We start from the raw sequence: 15,487 nt of genomic DNA on the forward strand, positions 1-15,487 counted from the left end.
GCGCATTTATGCTGGAACTCTCTAGATTTCCTGTTTTCAGAAGACACTTTTAGGTACTTGTGATTTTAGCTGCCTTAACTACAGTGAGGCCCTGCTGATAGCAAAGCTGTTCTTCAGGGTTGCAGAAGAAACAAGGTGAGAGGGGGGGACCGTGCACTTCTTGGGAAGATGGTGAGCCCAGAGCTTGCAGGTTGTGCCATGAGCCCAGCAGGCTGCAGCCAGTCTAGCTGGGCACTTGCTGAGCTATTTCCCAGCTCCCAGGAGTCCCTTCACTCTTGGGACTTCGTGCTGTGAGCAGCATTACAAGTCCCTGATAAGCCCTGAGCTGGTCTAGCAGCTGTGGCATTACAGTGGAAATCATCTTTATCTGTAAGTAAGCTCAGACTTGATCCTTACTTAAGGTGGGCAGAAGGATGGGAGACAGGAAAGATTAGGGGTGTAGCTCACTTGGAAGCAGGGCTGGTGTTGGGTTTTGTGAGCATGCACCCTGGGTGAGCAGTTAGAGCTGCTATGCTGAAATGCGTGCCGCAGCCTGTTTCCTGAGCCTGAATGGGATGAGGTGTCCTAGGCAGGTTCTCGCCACGCACTGCAGAGATCACCATGAGACCATACTCCCCAGCTACCCCAACCCAGTGTGTGCCCCAGGCAGCAGGTGCCATCCGAGTCACCCGCAGAACAGCTGGACAGATGGCACAGCATAGGTGTAAGCAAGCCAGACAATCCCGAATGTTGCTGCAGAGTGGAGTGAGCCTGGGTCTGGGAGCAAGACAGAGTGGGGTGTTCCTGTTGGCAGGGAGCTGCCCTGGCAGTCCCTGTTCGGAGGTTAAGGGAGCTGTTCAGAGGTTAAGTTGTGGCAGGTTTTCCTCTGTGACAGTATCTTGGTGTGATCTTATCAGGCAGATCGGAGACAACCTGATTGTTCCTGGAGGGGTCAAAACCATAGAAGCCAATGGGAAGATGGTGATCCCTGGAGGAATTGATGTCCACACTCGCCTGCAGATGCCATACAAGGGAATGACCTCTGTGGATGATTTCTTCCAAGGAACAAAAGCAGCTCTGGCTGGTGGAACCACCATGATTAGTAAGTGCAGTAGGCATGGCCTGTGCATGACACCTCCCAGTATTCCTGCAAGATCACCCAGTTCTTTATTTTTTGATGTACTTTTCTCAGTCTTCTGTGTTTTCAAAGCCCATGACAGTGTGTTCATATTTTCTGTGATCTCTGTCAATGCAGTCTAGGGAGTAAGGATTGGGATGAATCTTTTGATCTTCAGTAATGATGAAATGATAGGACAGGAGAGGTGCATAGGACCCCTTGGCCTTGGAGATCCTCTGTTCTGCAGTGCTTGTCTGCAGCCACTCTTGCCTCTGGGAGCCTCAAAAAGGAGCAATGGCATAACTTCTCTGTTAAATAACAGTAGGGCAGCATGGTGCTCAGATAGCTCTGAGCAGAGGAACAGAGCAGTGTGTTGGCATCCCACACTGCTCAAAAATAAACAGCGCTAATGAAAAAGGAGAGGGAATTCTGAGGTCCTTTCCTGGAGGATGCTATGGCTGTGCACTGGTTTGAGGTCCAGCTGTTGTCCTGTGCAGTGGTTACAGTTGTGTGCACTGCAGGGTTTCTTGGGATGCAGGAGCAAGTGTTGATCCTTCCAATAAAGGGCTGAGTTCCTTGTCCTCCCCCCCACCATTTTTCCTTCCTCTATGGCAAAAACAAAAATGTTTTATGAAATGGTCTGTGGCAAAGTGTGGGGATTCCATGCTGTGCAATTAAAGGTGCATTAATGTTGCAGTGTGGCAGGAGGCTGTGTGCTGATGGGTTGGGATAGGGGATGGGGAAAGACAAGGCTCTTCAGCTTTCAGACAATTTCTCCGCAGAAGCATGTAAAAACCCCTGATCCTATGCCAGGGGCCATTAAACAAAGGCTCTGTGCACTTCCCTGCCAATAAATGCACTTGAGGAGGCAGGCATGTTGTGAAGGCGAACTGCCCTGAAGCGGTTGAAGAGGCCGGCCTGGGGCGGTGAGCTGCCAGGCCACGGGGGAATGGGAGCCCTTGGCCAGCCCTTGCTCTGCTGTGCCCTGCAGTGGATCACGTGGTGCCAGAGCCGGAGTCCAGCCTGGCCGAGGCGCTGGAGCGGTGGCGGGAGTGGGCTGATGGCAAGGCCTGCTGCGACTACGCCCTGCACGTGGACATCCCTCGCTGGAGCGACCACGTCCGGCAGGAGCTGCACACCATGGTCCAGGAGAAAGGTTTGTGTCTTGTGGCTCCCTGCCTGGCCTTGGCCAGCCCTGTCCCCTGGCCAGGGAGGGCAAGAGGTGGCTGCGGAGTTTTGTGCCCCACAGGGCGGCTGGTGGGGAGGGTGGCCAGAGCAGGCAGCCTAACCTACCCAGCTCACCTCTCTCTCCTCTCTGCCCTGCCCCAGGTGTTAACTCCTTCATGGTGTATATGGCCTACAAGGATTTGTACCAGATGTCCAACACTGAGGTGAGACCCCCCTGCACTGCCATGGTTGTGTTGATTCAAGGAGCGGTGCAGGGTGACAGCCATGGCGGGCGTGGGGCAGCTCATAAGGCTGGTACCTATTGCCCCTGGCCAGTCCTTGCTGCTGCTCACCTCTACCCTGGCTGCCTGTGCAGGGCTGCTCCAGGCTGTGCTGTGGGCTGGCTGGGCTCCTGCACTGCAGGTGGAGGCACAGGTCGAGTGTGGAGATCACCAAGAACATCTGCTGGTGACTGCGTTCTTCAGAGAGCTGGTCCCTGCACAGCCAGAGCTCTGCCTGGCATGGCTACACTGGGTCCTGCTGCTTGCCAGGGCTATGGGTGGAAGGGCCATGAGGGGTGCCAGGGCTGTGGGCAGCCTGCTCACTAATAATTTCTTCTTGTCTCTCTTTTAGCTGTATGAGATTTTCAGCTGCCTGGCAGAGCTGGGTGCCATAGCTCAAGTTCATGCAGAAAACGGGGATATAGTTGCACAGGTAACTAACTACTTCTGGTATACAAGAACTAAAAATCTGTATCAGGCAGATTTGGTGTGGGGCATTAGTAAAATGGCTCTGAAGCTGGACATCTTGTGCAAGGTGATATCTTTGCTGTTCAGCAGCAATATCAAAGTTAGCAAGATTTTTTGTTGTGAATACCGTGTGCATAAGCGAATGTGAAATAGTGCATTAGCAATTACCTAAATGGAAGTGAGTGTCCATCAAGTAGGATATGTTTGCTGTAGCTGCCTTCAGTGAGGAGAGGCAGAGACCTTTGCCTTGCACATAACAAACCAGGAGAGGTAAAGTCCATTGAGAACTGCCTTGGCAAGAGAGATTTTCTCCCTGTAAGCAAACAGGTAGCTAATGAAGCTGAATTTACAAGGCAGATGTTCTGAGGGACATGGTTGAGTGATCAAGTGGGTAGTGTGTATTGGCCTGCTGTGCTGTAATTGGTGCTGGGTGACAGAAGGTCCAAATGTTTTCAATTCTCATTAAGACGCAGAAGACATTGCTCAGTTAAGCTCTACAACTATTTGTTTTTTTCTCTCTCTTGTTCTTGGGAGTTGAAGGAGCATGAACCAAGAGGTCATTCTTTGAGCATCTTTTCAGACTACAAGAATTAGTTCTTGTTTGGACTTTTTAGAGCTGCAGTGCACAGTTGGATGGCTCCTTCACATGAGAACCGAGTGGTCAGAGGAATTGTATTTGCCAGGGCTTATCTCTGTTTTAGCACCTGCCTAATCATAAAATGCCCCAAAATTACTAATTAGTAGCACTTTACAGACCTGGGAACTGGAGAGGATTGGGAGTTTTGTAGGCCTGTTTTGTTGCCACATTGTTCTTGTTTCACTGAAGTGGTTTAACTCAGTGCCTGCCCTCCCACTGCCCCATGTTCCCTTCTTCTCTTTCAAATCCCTTGAGGGTACAGCAGCCTCTCCCCATGCTTGGTGGTCCCACAGGACATAGGGTGTTGATGGTCCTGAGGGAAGGGCTTGACACAGAAGGGATCTGCTTTTTTTGTGGTTGATATAGTTTCAGTCCTGTAATATCCCTCTGTTCTTCTGATGTCCTAGGAACAAGCCAGGATGTTGGAGATGGGAATAACAGGCCCTGAAGGCCATGTGCTGAGCAGACCTGAGGAGGTAAGATGCAGAGGACAGCTCAGCCTTGCTTCACTGAAGAGTTTTCCCAGTCACAGTAGGGCTCAGTGTGTTCAATGGGGCCAAGCAAGCATCAGGGCAGGGGAGAGTGTGTGTACATCCAGCGGTATCCATTTTTACAGGCACTGCTGTCTTTTTCATCAGCAGCCCAGGAAAGAGCAAGATGCATGTTTGTGACAGACATTTCTTAGTTGTGCTTGAGTTGCCCAGCAGAGACAGAAGCCCTTGTTCTGAGTCTCACAGAGAGGAATCAATCAACCAAAGTGTCTGTATGGCTGTAGCAGTCTTTGAGGCTGCTTTGGCGGCATTTGTCTTATATAGGTGACTCCACAGGTGTGAGAAGCCTAAGAAGAATCTACTGACGAGTTTTAGAATTCACTGTTCACATCTAAGTGCTGACAGATTCCAGCCTTTTCCTCCTTTATATCTGCTTAGTCTCTAAATTGTGCTTCAGAAGCAGACGGATGAAGCCATTGTTTGAAGGAGTGGGAGGGAAAGAGAAGGGGAATTCTCTGGTTACAATTCATTGTCAGAACACTAATGAGATTACTTCTAATTTTAGCTTGTATAGATTTTTCTGTTTGGTCCATTAATATGAGTTGAGTCTAATTTTAGATAGGTTCCCTTCACATAACTCCCCGCTGAGAGGTGCTTTGACTTCCCACAGCATGTGAAAGAAGAAAACAATAGGAATTTGGTACAGTAGCAAAGTTGAGCAGGGAAGAACAGGGAGAGATTTGTACTTCAGGTCCTTCTGAAATAAAATCAGTTGGCTTAAATTAAAAGTGTAGGAAGTTGGCTGTATTTGGGCTGGTAACAACATAAATGGCCTAGTGTAACAATAGTACTTACTCTCTTTGAAATGCAAGAGTATAAAGCATTTTCCTGTACAGGGAAGAGTATCAGTGTCAAACACAGTGGCTCAGAGTCCCTCTTATTTTTACGATTCCAACCTGTTGCCACTAGTTGGCAAGCTGAAGTGCAATTACGGGAAGCTGTGGTTGTGCCCAGATTTGAGAACTGTCCTGTTACCATAAGCAGTGCAGATCTCATCCAAAGCCAATAAAACATTGTTAGGTGTTTGATCTTGAAATGCCATTAAAGTATAAGGCAAGTGAGAACAGTGCAAGGCTGTAGATATTATGCATTCAGCCAAATTCAGATCTCATTGCCTTTGAAAATAAACAGTGTCTTTCTTCCAGAACATACTCTTCCTTGGAAAATATTAGGCGGAGCACAAATGACCCTGCTACTGCATAAAACCTGCAGACAGATGGCAAAGCATTAGGAGAATGCTCTGTGGCTGTTCTCTGTCCTGGAGGGACCTCAGTGGGGGTTAAAGGCATGTTCTTCTGTCAGGTGATGGTGGTGACTTGGTAGGGCAGAATGATGCAGCTCCAGATGGTAACCTGCTCTGAGGGTATGCAGTGATGGCTGTTTGCTCCTGTCCACATGTTAAACCCCATCAACTACTACAGCCCTAAGTATGGTGATAAAAAATCACTTCTTGCTTAAATTTCTGTTTAAAGAGTCTTTAAGAAGAGAAAAACCTCTTTTCACTGTACAGCAAATAGATCTGCAGAAGTATGAGAGAAGTGCATATGTGTCTGGATGCAGTGCTCTGCTTCTGTGCCCTGGGACGTTGCAGCTGGCATGGTCCCAGGCATTGCCCTGGGGGCTGGATAATTGTGTCTTTTTAAGGCTTCTGTTTTGAACTTTCTCAAGCCAACACTTGAAGCCAGATGGAGCTAACACTTGGAGAACTCCGGGCCTGAGCTCAGGCTGAGCACAGGCTGATGTAATGGTCCAAAGATATCCCTCCTGGTGGAAATCTACCCTCCACTAACAGCAGGACAGTGAGATGGGGCGGCTGTCAGCAGGCTGGGGCAAGCAGAAGCTGCACTACAGGATGGCCAGGCCTCAAACACAAATTGCCTGCCAGCGTGCAGCCCTCTGCACCCTGCCATGGGGGTGACAGGGGACATCTGGTTAAACCTGCTGCAGCTGTAGGACAGCCTGGTGCAGGGGAGTGCTCTGAAAGGGTGGACCTTGCCACTGCCTGGCAGCAGCCTGCAAGCTGGGCTGGGCAGCAGTCCCTGGGCTCCTTGGGCTGTCGTGAGAGCTGGAACCAGGCAGTGGAAAAAACAGCAGATGCAGCTCTGCTGGCCCCTGAGCAGGGTTCAGACGGTGCTCCTGTGCCAGGCATTGTGCTGCTGTAGCCTGCCTTTGGGCCAGGCCCTGGGGAGATGGAAACTTCCCCCCTCAGGTCTCCCTGATGGAACTGCCCTGGGGGAGTCAAGGGTAAAAGCGAGGGCACAGGGTGTCCGCAGCAATCAGTGATGTGTTGGGAGTAACAGGGCCTTGTCCCTGCCCAGCCAGTGCTCCTCTGCAGCTGTGTGCCATCCTCTTTTCCAGCTGGAAGCAGAAGCTGTCTTCCGGGCCATCACTATTGCCAGCCAGACCAACTGCCCTCTCTACGTGACTAAAGTGATGAGTAAAAGTGCAGCTGACCTCATCTCACAAGCCCGAAAAAAAGGTGAGTGGCAGCTGGTGCTACACTCAGCCCTGCTGCTGCCACCAGGATGCTGGATTATGTGGTCCTCATGTCCTCGTGGTTGTTTTGCCAAGATCAGCACCGTGCTTCGAGTGCTGTCTAGCGCTTCCCCTTCTGCTAGGGAGCAGTTAGCTTAGGAGTTTGCCTGACTTGTGAAGGGCAGGGTGACACTGCAGTAGGCCACATGGAGACACCTCCTGTTGACAGTCAGGTGACATCAATATGTGGGGCACAGGTAGGAGCAATGTTTTAAACACCACAGTTTGTCTGCAGCTGTGAAGGGCTCAATGAAGATACTTGTTCAGTGCATGTGGGTTGAGCTGCTGTGTATAGCTCTGGCCTCCCTTTGAAATGCTCGCCCCTTGGAAGTGCTTGGGTGCCTTTTCGGGTGGCTGGGAGCTCCATTTGTCAGTGGTGCTGGAGCACAGAGATGCCCCACAAGTGCAGGCATGTGCACGGCTCTATTCAGTGGGCTCTGTGCCCCTGCCCCTGGAGGTGTGAAGGGGGATTCTGGTGCATGAAGGATTTGTGCCCTTGAGCAGGAGGACCCTATGGTGATGGCGTGGGTCTGGGTATTCTCAGGACATTGCAGGCTGTTGGTAGTGCTGTGGAGCAGAGAATGCCACCAGGCTCCACCTAAACACTGTTCTTTCTGTGCCCTTCTGCAGGCATTGTGGTGTTTGGTGAGCCCATCACGGCCAGTCTGGGGACTGATGGAACACACTACTGGAGCAAGAACTGGGCAAAGGCTGCAGCATTTGTGGTCTCTCCGCCACTGAGCCCAGACCCAACCACTCCTGACTACCTTAACTCCCTCCTGGCCAGGTGAGTGACAGCTCTGCTGGGGGTACTGCTAGGAGAAAGTGGACTCTGGATAGGGAAGAAAGAGGTTAGTCCAGCCTGAACCACTTCACTGTAGGTATGTAATTAACTGAGCAGTGAAATGGCTCTGACTCCAAGCCATGTTGGTTTGTCCTCAAGAGTGGAGGGAGGACATGTTAAGCTTAACATCACTAATGAGAAAAATACCAGTAGTCATGAACCATTTTAAAAGCCCTGAGGAAGACAGAGAAATGAGGACAAGCTAAAACAGACTTGTCAACAGAAGGATTCACCGAGCTGGAGAACTGGGGAATGGATGCTTGAATTGGGATGCTGCACCAGCATGGAGAGCATTACAGGTTAGACAGGCTGCTAGGAACCCCAGTCAAATACAAAGCAGATATATTCACACACCTATACAGCTGAGCAGCAGCAGAGCCTGCAGAGTGCAGGAGACCTTCAGGAGCAGCTCCTGCACATCTGGCTGGGATGGCAGGTTGTTTTTTCATCCTGAATGCAAGCGGGTAAAGAAAGGATTTTGTGAAAACAAAGACAAACCAAAAAAGCACTTAAGCAATTTGCAATGACCTTTCACAGTTACACTCCATTCTCTCACTGGCAAGGCCAGCGCAGCAGCTGAGGACACTGAATGTTTCTGCCCTGTCTGTGTGCCATGTGTCCATCCCCCTCCACTCTCAGCCCATGTTTGTACATCAGTTGTGCGTGTGCTGCCTGATCTGTTAGCCAGGGGAATGGCTGACACTGAGAGGGCTGTAAATGGAAATGTCCTTTGAGGTAATGCTGGAAACAATTCTACCAAGATGAACAAGGGATGAGGAGTCACTAAGAGGTGTCTCCAGCAGGGCATGTTAGGATAAGCCTGGGTTGTGCCAGAGTGGAGATGGTGTGTCTGGGTGTAAGAGAAGTGCCAGTGCATTTGAAGTCTGAGTATGCAGTTTACTCTGCATTTTCCATGAGGTGTTCATTTGTCAATGAACAAGAGACACCTCAGCGCATACTGGATGTATTATATAGGTGCAGGTCTTCACAAGTGGCAAGGAAATGTGAGCCCAGCTCCTGAACTGGTTTTCTACTCCTTACATTCCACTTCCAATGTAGCCCAGAACTCAAAGAAGACACAAGCAATTCTTGGTCCCTGCAGCTCATAGGTGTCTGTCCTGACACCTCTGCCATACCGTTTTCTGTGAGGCTGCAGCAGGAGGAGAGACTGTGAGGTTCCAGCTGGGCTGGATGGCTTGTTTGTCTCCAGCAGGAAGCATGTTGTCTCATCATTCTGGGCCTCTGTCTGTACAGTTCATCAGACATATGGCAGAAATGGTCAGAGGAAGGTGGAGATTACCAGTGGATTAGAGCAGATTTGCAGCCTCAAGGAGAGTCACTGTCTGCACTGTTGAGGTGCTTGAGCCCCCTTGCCTCATGCAGGCAGTGCTGGGAGCTGGCCTGCCTTGGTCTGCTTCCTTTTGCCTGGCAGCAATGACTTTCCAATTACTGCCTGTCCAATGTTACCTGAGGACCGAGCAGCAGCTGGATGACTTCAGGGAGCCATGGACAGCTGCTTGCCCTGCCTTGTCTGTGGGCAGCTCACTCGTCTTCCTCATACCCTGACCCATCCCACTCCTAGGGATCTCCTCCGTCCAGGTACCCCTTTGGGCAGAGGGTGGCGAGGCCTCAGTGAAGCAGAGAGCTGCTTCTGGGCACTCCCAACTCCCTCCATCCCACTGCAGCAGGCTTTCATAGGGTGGGGGAGGACTGTGCTAGCCCTCAGCATGCAGGAGCTGTCAGTGCACAATGCAAGGGCTGGCTTGTGCAACTGGGAGACAGCCCTGGAGCAGGGAGGCCTCTTCCTCCTTGTGTGGCACAAGGGTTCTCTCAAGCAGACCTGACAAACTGCCAGAAATGGAGTCCAGTAGGAAAGGACATCTTCTGGCCTGACAAAAGACCACCATGTTCCCTAGGACCTGAGCTGTTGGCTTTTCCTTTGTGCAGGATGCTGTCCATGCTCGGGTGGGTGGCACAGCATGGCAGAGGTCTCTTGCCCCCATGTGACACAGCTGCCCCAGGGGCTGGGTCAGGTGGAAGTCTTCAGGCTGAGGGACTGTGGAAATGAGGGTGCAGAGTAAAAAAAACTGGGCTGGGGGCTGCTTGTGGCCAGAGGAAATCCATATCTGTCATGTCTCTGTTGCTGTCTGACTGCAAACGACTGACAGTGGGTTTGTTCCACCCCTCTGCAGTGGTGATCTGCAGGTGTCAGGAAGCGCCCACTGTACCTTCAGCACTGCGCAGAAAGCCATTGGGAAAGACAACTTCACAGCAATCCCAGAAGGAACCAATGGCATAGAGGAACGAATGTCTGTCATCTGGGACAAGGCCGTGGTGAGAGTCCAACCAGGGAAGGGGCAGAGTGGGAAGAGGTGGTTGCCATCTCACACACCCATGCTGCTGCCCCGTAGAGCTGGGCACCCAGCTTGTTCCCTCTCTGGCTTTGAGAGTCAAATCAAGCTGGGGCAGGAGAGGTGGCTGTTGCAGGCTTGGGGTGAACATCCAGAAGCTGTAACTGTGCCCCCAGTTCTTGGTCTGTCTGGCACTAGCTAGTAAGATCAGCCTCAGAAGCTTGGGCCCAGCCAGCCAGCGCCTTGTGTGGGAGTGAGGAAGGTGCTTCCCAGGGCTCTTACTCACCCTTTCCCCATAGATGGACTTAGTTCTCTTTGTGTGTGTGCAGGCCACTGGAAAGATGGATGAAAACCAGTTTGTGGCTGTGACAAGCACTAATGCTGCCAAAATCTTCAACCTGTATCCACGAAAAGGGAGAATAGCAGTGGGCTCGGACAGCGATCTGGTTATATGGGATCCTGATGCAGTAAAAATCATCACAGCAAAAACCCATCAGTCTGTAAGTCCTCTGCTCTTCTGTGTGAACGCTGGAGGGTGGCGGGTGAGTAGTTTTGTGGCCTGGCTGCTGGGAGCCTGGTACTGTCCTGCTTGGCTCTGAGGAGGAGGGACTGAGCCCAGGCTCTAGGCAGTGCCTGTTGTGACTAGGGATTGAATGTCCATGAGCCCTAGGCACATGGGGCTTTTTCCCCCCTGCTTGAGTATTCTTCTCCTGACCCTGGCCTATGCAGGTGGAAAGACACACATTTCTCCTTACCTTGGTTCCTCTTCCAGGACAAATACTTTTCCTGGCATTGCCACAGTGCTTTGTTTGTGCCTTACCTCAAGCCTAGGTCCTGCTTTGTCTGCTCTGGGAGTTCTTCCTCATGCTGAGCTTCAAACCAGCAGGTCCTGGTTCATGTTGGGGATTCTGGTGGGCTTTTACTGTGATGGGCTAGTGAGCTACAGGAGGCCTCTGAGCATGCAAGGCTTTAGGGGTGTCTTCTGCCTGCATTGGTGACTCCAGCAGTGAGGTGTGGGGACTGACCCACCCTGAGTGGGCAGGCAGTGCTCTTGTCCCTCTTGACCATCATCCTGGGGTTGCTGCAGGTGGCTGAATACAACATCTTTGAGGGGATGGAGCTCCGTGGGGCCCCACTGGTTGTCATATGCCAGGGGAAGATCATGCTGGAGGATGGCAACCTGCATGTGACCCAGGGGACTGGACGATTCCTGCCCAGCAGCCCTTTCCCTGACTACGTCTACAAGCGCATCAAAGCCAGGAGGAAGGTGAGGAGGTGGGGATGCCAGGAGACAGAGTTGGGTTATTGGTAGCCCAAATTGCTCTTATTAACTGGTTGGTTTTCATTTGCTGTTCTTGCTGGACCCTGTAAGCAGTGCTGCAAATTCCTGGTGTATTTTGAATATACAAAATAGCTGAGGCTTGGTTAGGGAGCCCTTTGTGTTAGTGATGTGCCATGGTGGAGACAGATGCTCCTTAAGGTTAGCAGTGGTAATGTCTCTCTTCATCCTATCCTGCTGCAGCAGGAGTCTGGAGGGAAACACTGTTTAAAATGAAGAGATTGGCCAAAATCGCCTTCTCCTCCCTGATTTGTGCAGCATAAATCCCATCTGGGGGATAGCCTCTTGCACCGGCTCTGCACACCTTACAGGGCAGTGGGGCTGTGCCAGCCCTCAGTGCTGCAGGCCTATAGCAATGTGACATCCTTCTGCAGGGGGACTAAGGAGCGGGTGGATGGCTGGAGCTTGACGTTCCCTGGGCTCAGAAAAGTGTCATTGTCCTCTTCTCTCTGGTGACAGATGGCAGAGGTGCATGCTGTGCCCCGGGGCTTGTACGACGGACCCGTGTTTGACCTGACCACCACCCCCAAGGGGGGCACCCCTGCGGGGTCAACTAGGGGGTCCCCCACACGGCAGACACCGCCCGTCAGGAATCTCCATCAGTCTGGATTCAGCCTGTCAGGTGAGTACGTGTTGTGGGTGGGCTGGGAGAGGGCAGAGCCGCTGGCCATATGTCCCTGTCCCTGGCCTGGGGCAGGGGGCAGTTAGAGGTGGCCTGCGGCAAGGTAAGCACAAGAGTGGATCATGGCAGGGCAAGATCCCGTGTGTCCCTTAAAGGGCATGGCTGGAGCTGCACCTTGCAGGAGTAGCCAGTCAGACTGCCTGGAGGCCACCGTGGCCGTGGAGACCAGCACAGCATCCGATGCTGTTCCTGCTGTGTGGGTCTGTTCACAAAGAATCTGCAGAGACTTTAAAGCCACTGCGGCTCTGAGTTGCTGCTGGAGTTGGAGAGGGAGCAGGTTGCAGTAGATAGCCTCTGGAGGGCCTTGGCAGGACTCCAGGCTGCCTGACTGCTCAGTCTGTGAAGAAGATGCTCTTAACTTTACTTTCCCCGTTCCCTTTGTACTGTCTCATCCTATCCCAGGTACCCAGGTTGATGAAGGCATGCGCTCAGCAAGCAAGCGCATTGTCGCGCCCCCGGGAGGCCGCTCCAACATCACCTCCCTGAGCTAAATGTCCCGGCTGAGGAGGAAACAAAACCCCTGTTCAAGCAAAGGAGGAAAAATGGTACATTGGTGTTGAAGAATGAAAAGAAATAAACCTGTTCTGAAGAATCAATAAGCCTCAAGCCTTATGTTTCACAAATGCTACTTGCTACCTAGCTTTAAAGATGTTGCTTCATTTTGTTTTTGCATAGCCTTAAAGTTCTGTTGTTGTTACTGTTGTGGGTTTGGTTGGGTTGTGTTTTGCTCTTCCTCTCTGTATGCATGCTGCTCGGACAGGTTGCTCGGTTCAATGTTATTGGTGTTGAACGTGTGTGGGATGCCGTGGTGTGGGACAGTGGGAATGGCCCACAGGGCGACCCGGCCAGGCAGGTGAGGGGCAGGGTCTGGCCGGAGGCAGGATGTCAGATGGGGAGGGCAGGTGCACTGAGCTCGTAGGGAGAGGTGGGTCTGTCACATTCATCTCCTTCATCTCCACCCAATGCTCTGGCGTTCCATCATGAGGCCTGTGGGGGAGCTCGAATCATCTCTGTAACAGCTGTCACAGCACCTTGTGTAAGGAGTTTTACTACTTTGTACACTTTATTAAAAAAACAGTTGTTCCTTCAAACAGCTCGTGTTGTCGGTTGGCTCTTCTCTTCCTCGGGCCCCTGCTGCTTGGCAGGGGCAGTGCCCAGCTGCCCCCGCAGGGAAGTGGGCTGGGGCAGCAGAGGGGTTTGGGTGGTGCTGGGGCTGGAGGGGGCTGCAGCAACAGACTATCGGGGCTACAGCATGCAGTGCTCGCTGCTACACCTGCCAGGGTGTTGGTGTAGCTTCTCAGGCAAAGGTAAAGGTATTGGCAGAACAGCACAATGCAAGTATTTGTAACAGCTGTTCAGTTTGTCCGTGCAGTCTCTGAGCCTGGCCTGGCCACCATGGGCTGTGACTGTCTGGCAAGAGCTGTGCCTGTCTTCTGTGTGTTGACAGGGACCAGCTCCACATGGCACTGCCTGGGCACGGCTTTGGGGTCATCCTGGCCAGACAGCCTTGGAGGCTGTTTTCTGTGGACTCCTGTCAGTGAAATGCTCCCCTTCCATCAGGCATTGTCTGAATGAAAGGCACTGTCCTTTAAAGCTTGCAAAGCATGTAAAAAAGTGATTGTTGTTTAAAGACTACAAAATTAAGGGTCAGTTTCAGCTATGCTAAACAAATAACACTTTTTTCCCCTCTTCTTTAGTATTTGACCTTGAAATATTTTTTTTACATGTCTGCAACTCAGGCAGGGCAAGCTGTCTCTGCCGCAGTCCTTAAGGGGCCAGGCCATAATAGTTGTGCCAGGGTAGGGAAGGCTGTGCTTACAAGCATTGTGAAGTTCTTCCATCAAGTAATTTAGGCTTTTTCCTGTTGCCTGGTAGAGATTAAGCTGAGACTGTGCCTCTGTGTACAGAGGAAGAGGGGAAGAGAGAGATGGTTGTAGAAATCTTTAAATTTCTACCTTTTAAAATTTTTAAATATGCAATGTTCTTTCCATTTAAGGACTTCAGTTGTGTTGGGGCTTTTCTGACCAGCCAGTGGAGAGGTATTTCTGCAGCAGCAGATTTTTCCCTAGGGAGGAGCAGAGCTGGGATTTCAGATAAATACACTTATGGTATGTGAACCTCTGCCTGCACCAGAGCAAGGCAGCGATGGCGATGTGCTGTGCAGGAGACAGGGACAGCTGTCAGCACAGTCTTGCCTGGTGCCAGACCTGCTGCAGGACTGGGCAGAGAGCAGAGGATCCATGGAGAACGCTGGAGGTGCTCTGGATAGCCTTCCTGGGAATGATGAGTCCAAGGCAGAGAGACAGGGAGTCCCCACCCCACTGCGAAGTCCTGCTGCTTGAAAGCCAGCAGGGCTGGGGAGGGGGAGAGCAAGCACACCATGACATAACTGGGGTGCCCTCTACGGAGCAGGGAAAGGTGACTTTCCCATGGCAATGACACTCACTGAGGACGCCCATACCCTCTCAGTGATGAATTAATTCCGCTCCAGCTTTACAGCTCCCTGCGCTCGCCTTCCCGGGGCTGTTCCACAGGCAGGGCGATGCGGAGGGAGGTGGTGAGGCTGCAGCACACAGAGTGGGCAGCCTTGCCCTCACCCCTGAGGGGCTGGGCAGCAGCTGGCCGTGGGACACTGACCTGGCCCCACCACTGCAGGAGGGACCAGAGCATGGAAGACACCAAACTAAAGCTCGTTTTCAGACACAAACTGCACTGCAAGCCGCTGCACAGACACACGGGGCAGAGAGGACATTTACCTTCGGGTTAATGGAAGGCAAACTCTTCATCACGTTCACTACATTGCTAAGAATGGGAAAAATGTCAAATAAAGAATGAAACCTCAGGCATGCCAAAGCATTTAAATAAAAGCATTATTCCTGGCATTACCACAGTAGCAATGCTTTTGTCAATCTCAGTCTTGGAAAGACCACACCAGCAGTGCAGTTGTTCCTGAAGACAGTTCCTGCTTAAATCAAGTGTGATTTCAGTGGTAAAGGCATTCAAAATACACATTTAAATTCCCATCTGGTTTTGGAAGCCAAACTCCATCAGATTCAGTGAGCTGCAGCAGTTTTAACATGATGGTGAATGTATTTTTCAGGCCAGACTGGTAAAGCATCTGGATTCACCAGCACCTGGTTGTTACAGCTTGGTGTCCACATCTGTCTGCACACTGGCCACCAACCATGCCAGCCCTGCTGGGTACATGGAGAGAGCACTAAATGGGCAGGAAACCTTTGCTGCCTCCTCCCAGCTGAGAAAGGAGCTCATCTCCAGCCTCCTGTGCCCACCCTCACAGGATGTTTGCAGGAGCTGTCTGTAAGCAAAGGCCACTTTTGTCACAATGCATTGGTGAAGACCCGGCATCTGGGAGCCACCTCTTCTCCCTGGGGAACCAGCCATGAGCCCATCCATGCGGGAATGCCAACATCTGCAGAGCCCTGTGGCACAGCTGTGGGCACCTCTCAGCGTGAGGCAGCGCAGCCTGCATGGCGACACCAAGGGCTGTGGCACCTGCCAGCCAAGCCAAAATAGTG

General features: G+C 51.7%; 1 protein-coding gene across 3 annotated transcripts in view; it reads left to right on the plus strand.

Annotated features, from left to right (window-relative positions):
- Positions 1-13,044, plus strand: part of DPYSL3 (dihydropyrimidinase like 3) — a 40,969-nt gene extending 27,925 nt beyond the window's left edge. For all 3 annotated transcript variants that reach the window (XM_066559930.1, XM_066559929.1, XM_066559931.1), the window contains exons 3-14: positions 897-1,081; positions 2,088-2,252; positions 2,426-2,487; positions 2,897-2,977; positions 4,057-4,125; positions 6,559-6,679; positions 7,366-7,522; positions 9,772-9,913; positions 10,260-10,430; positions 11,018-11,197; positions 11,729-11,891; positions 12,354-13,044. In XM_066559930.1, coding sequence (XP_066416027.1) covers positions 897-1,081; positions 2,088-2,252; positions 2,426-2,487; positions 2,897-2,977; positions 4,057-4,125; positions 6,559-6,679; positions 7,366-7,522; positions 9,772-9,913; positions 10,260-10,430; positions 11,018-11,197; positions 11,729-11,891; positions 12,354-12,442 — 1,585 coding nt within the window. In that variant the 3' untranslated portion in view covers positions 12,443-13,044. The remainder of the gene's footprint in view (positions 1-896; positions 1,082-2,087; positions 2,253-2,425; positions 2,488-2,896; positions 2,978-4,056; positions 4,126-6,558; positions 6,680-7,365; positions 7,523-9,771; positions 9,914-10,259; positions 10,431-11,017; positions 11,198-11,728; positions 11,892-12,353) is intronic.
- The last annotated feature ends 2,443 nt before the right edge of the window (positions 13,045-15,487 follow it).

This window comes from Molothrus aeneus, chromosome 15 (assembly GCF_037042795.1).
Source record: "Molothrus aeneus isolate 106 chromosome 15, BPBGC_Maene_1.0, whole genome shotgun sequence".
Lineage (NCBI taxonomy): Eukaryota > Metazoa > Chordata > Aves > Passeriformes > Icteridae > Molothrus > Molothrus aeneus.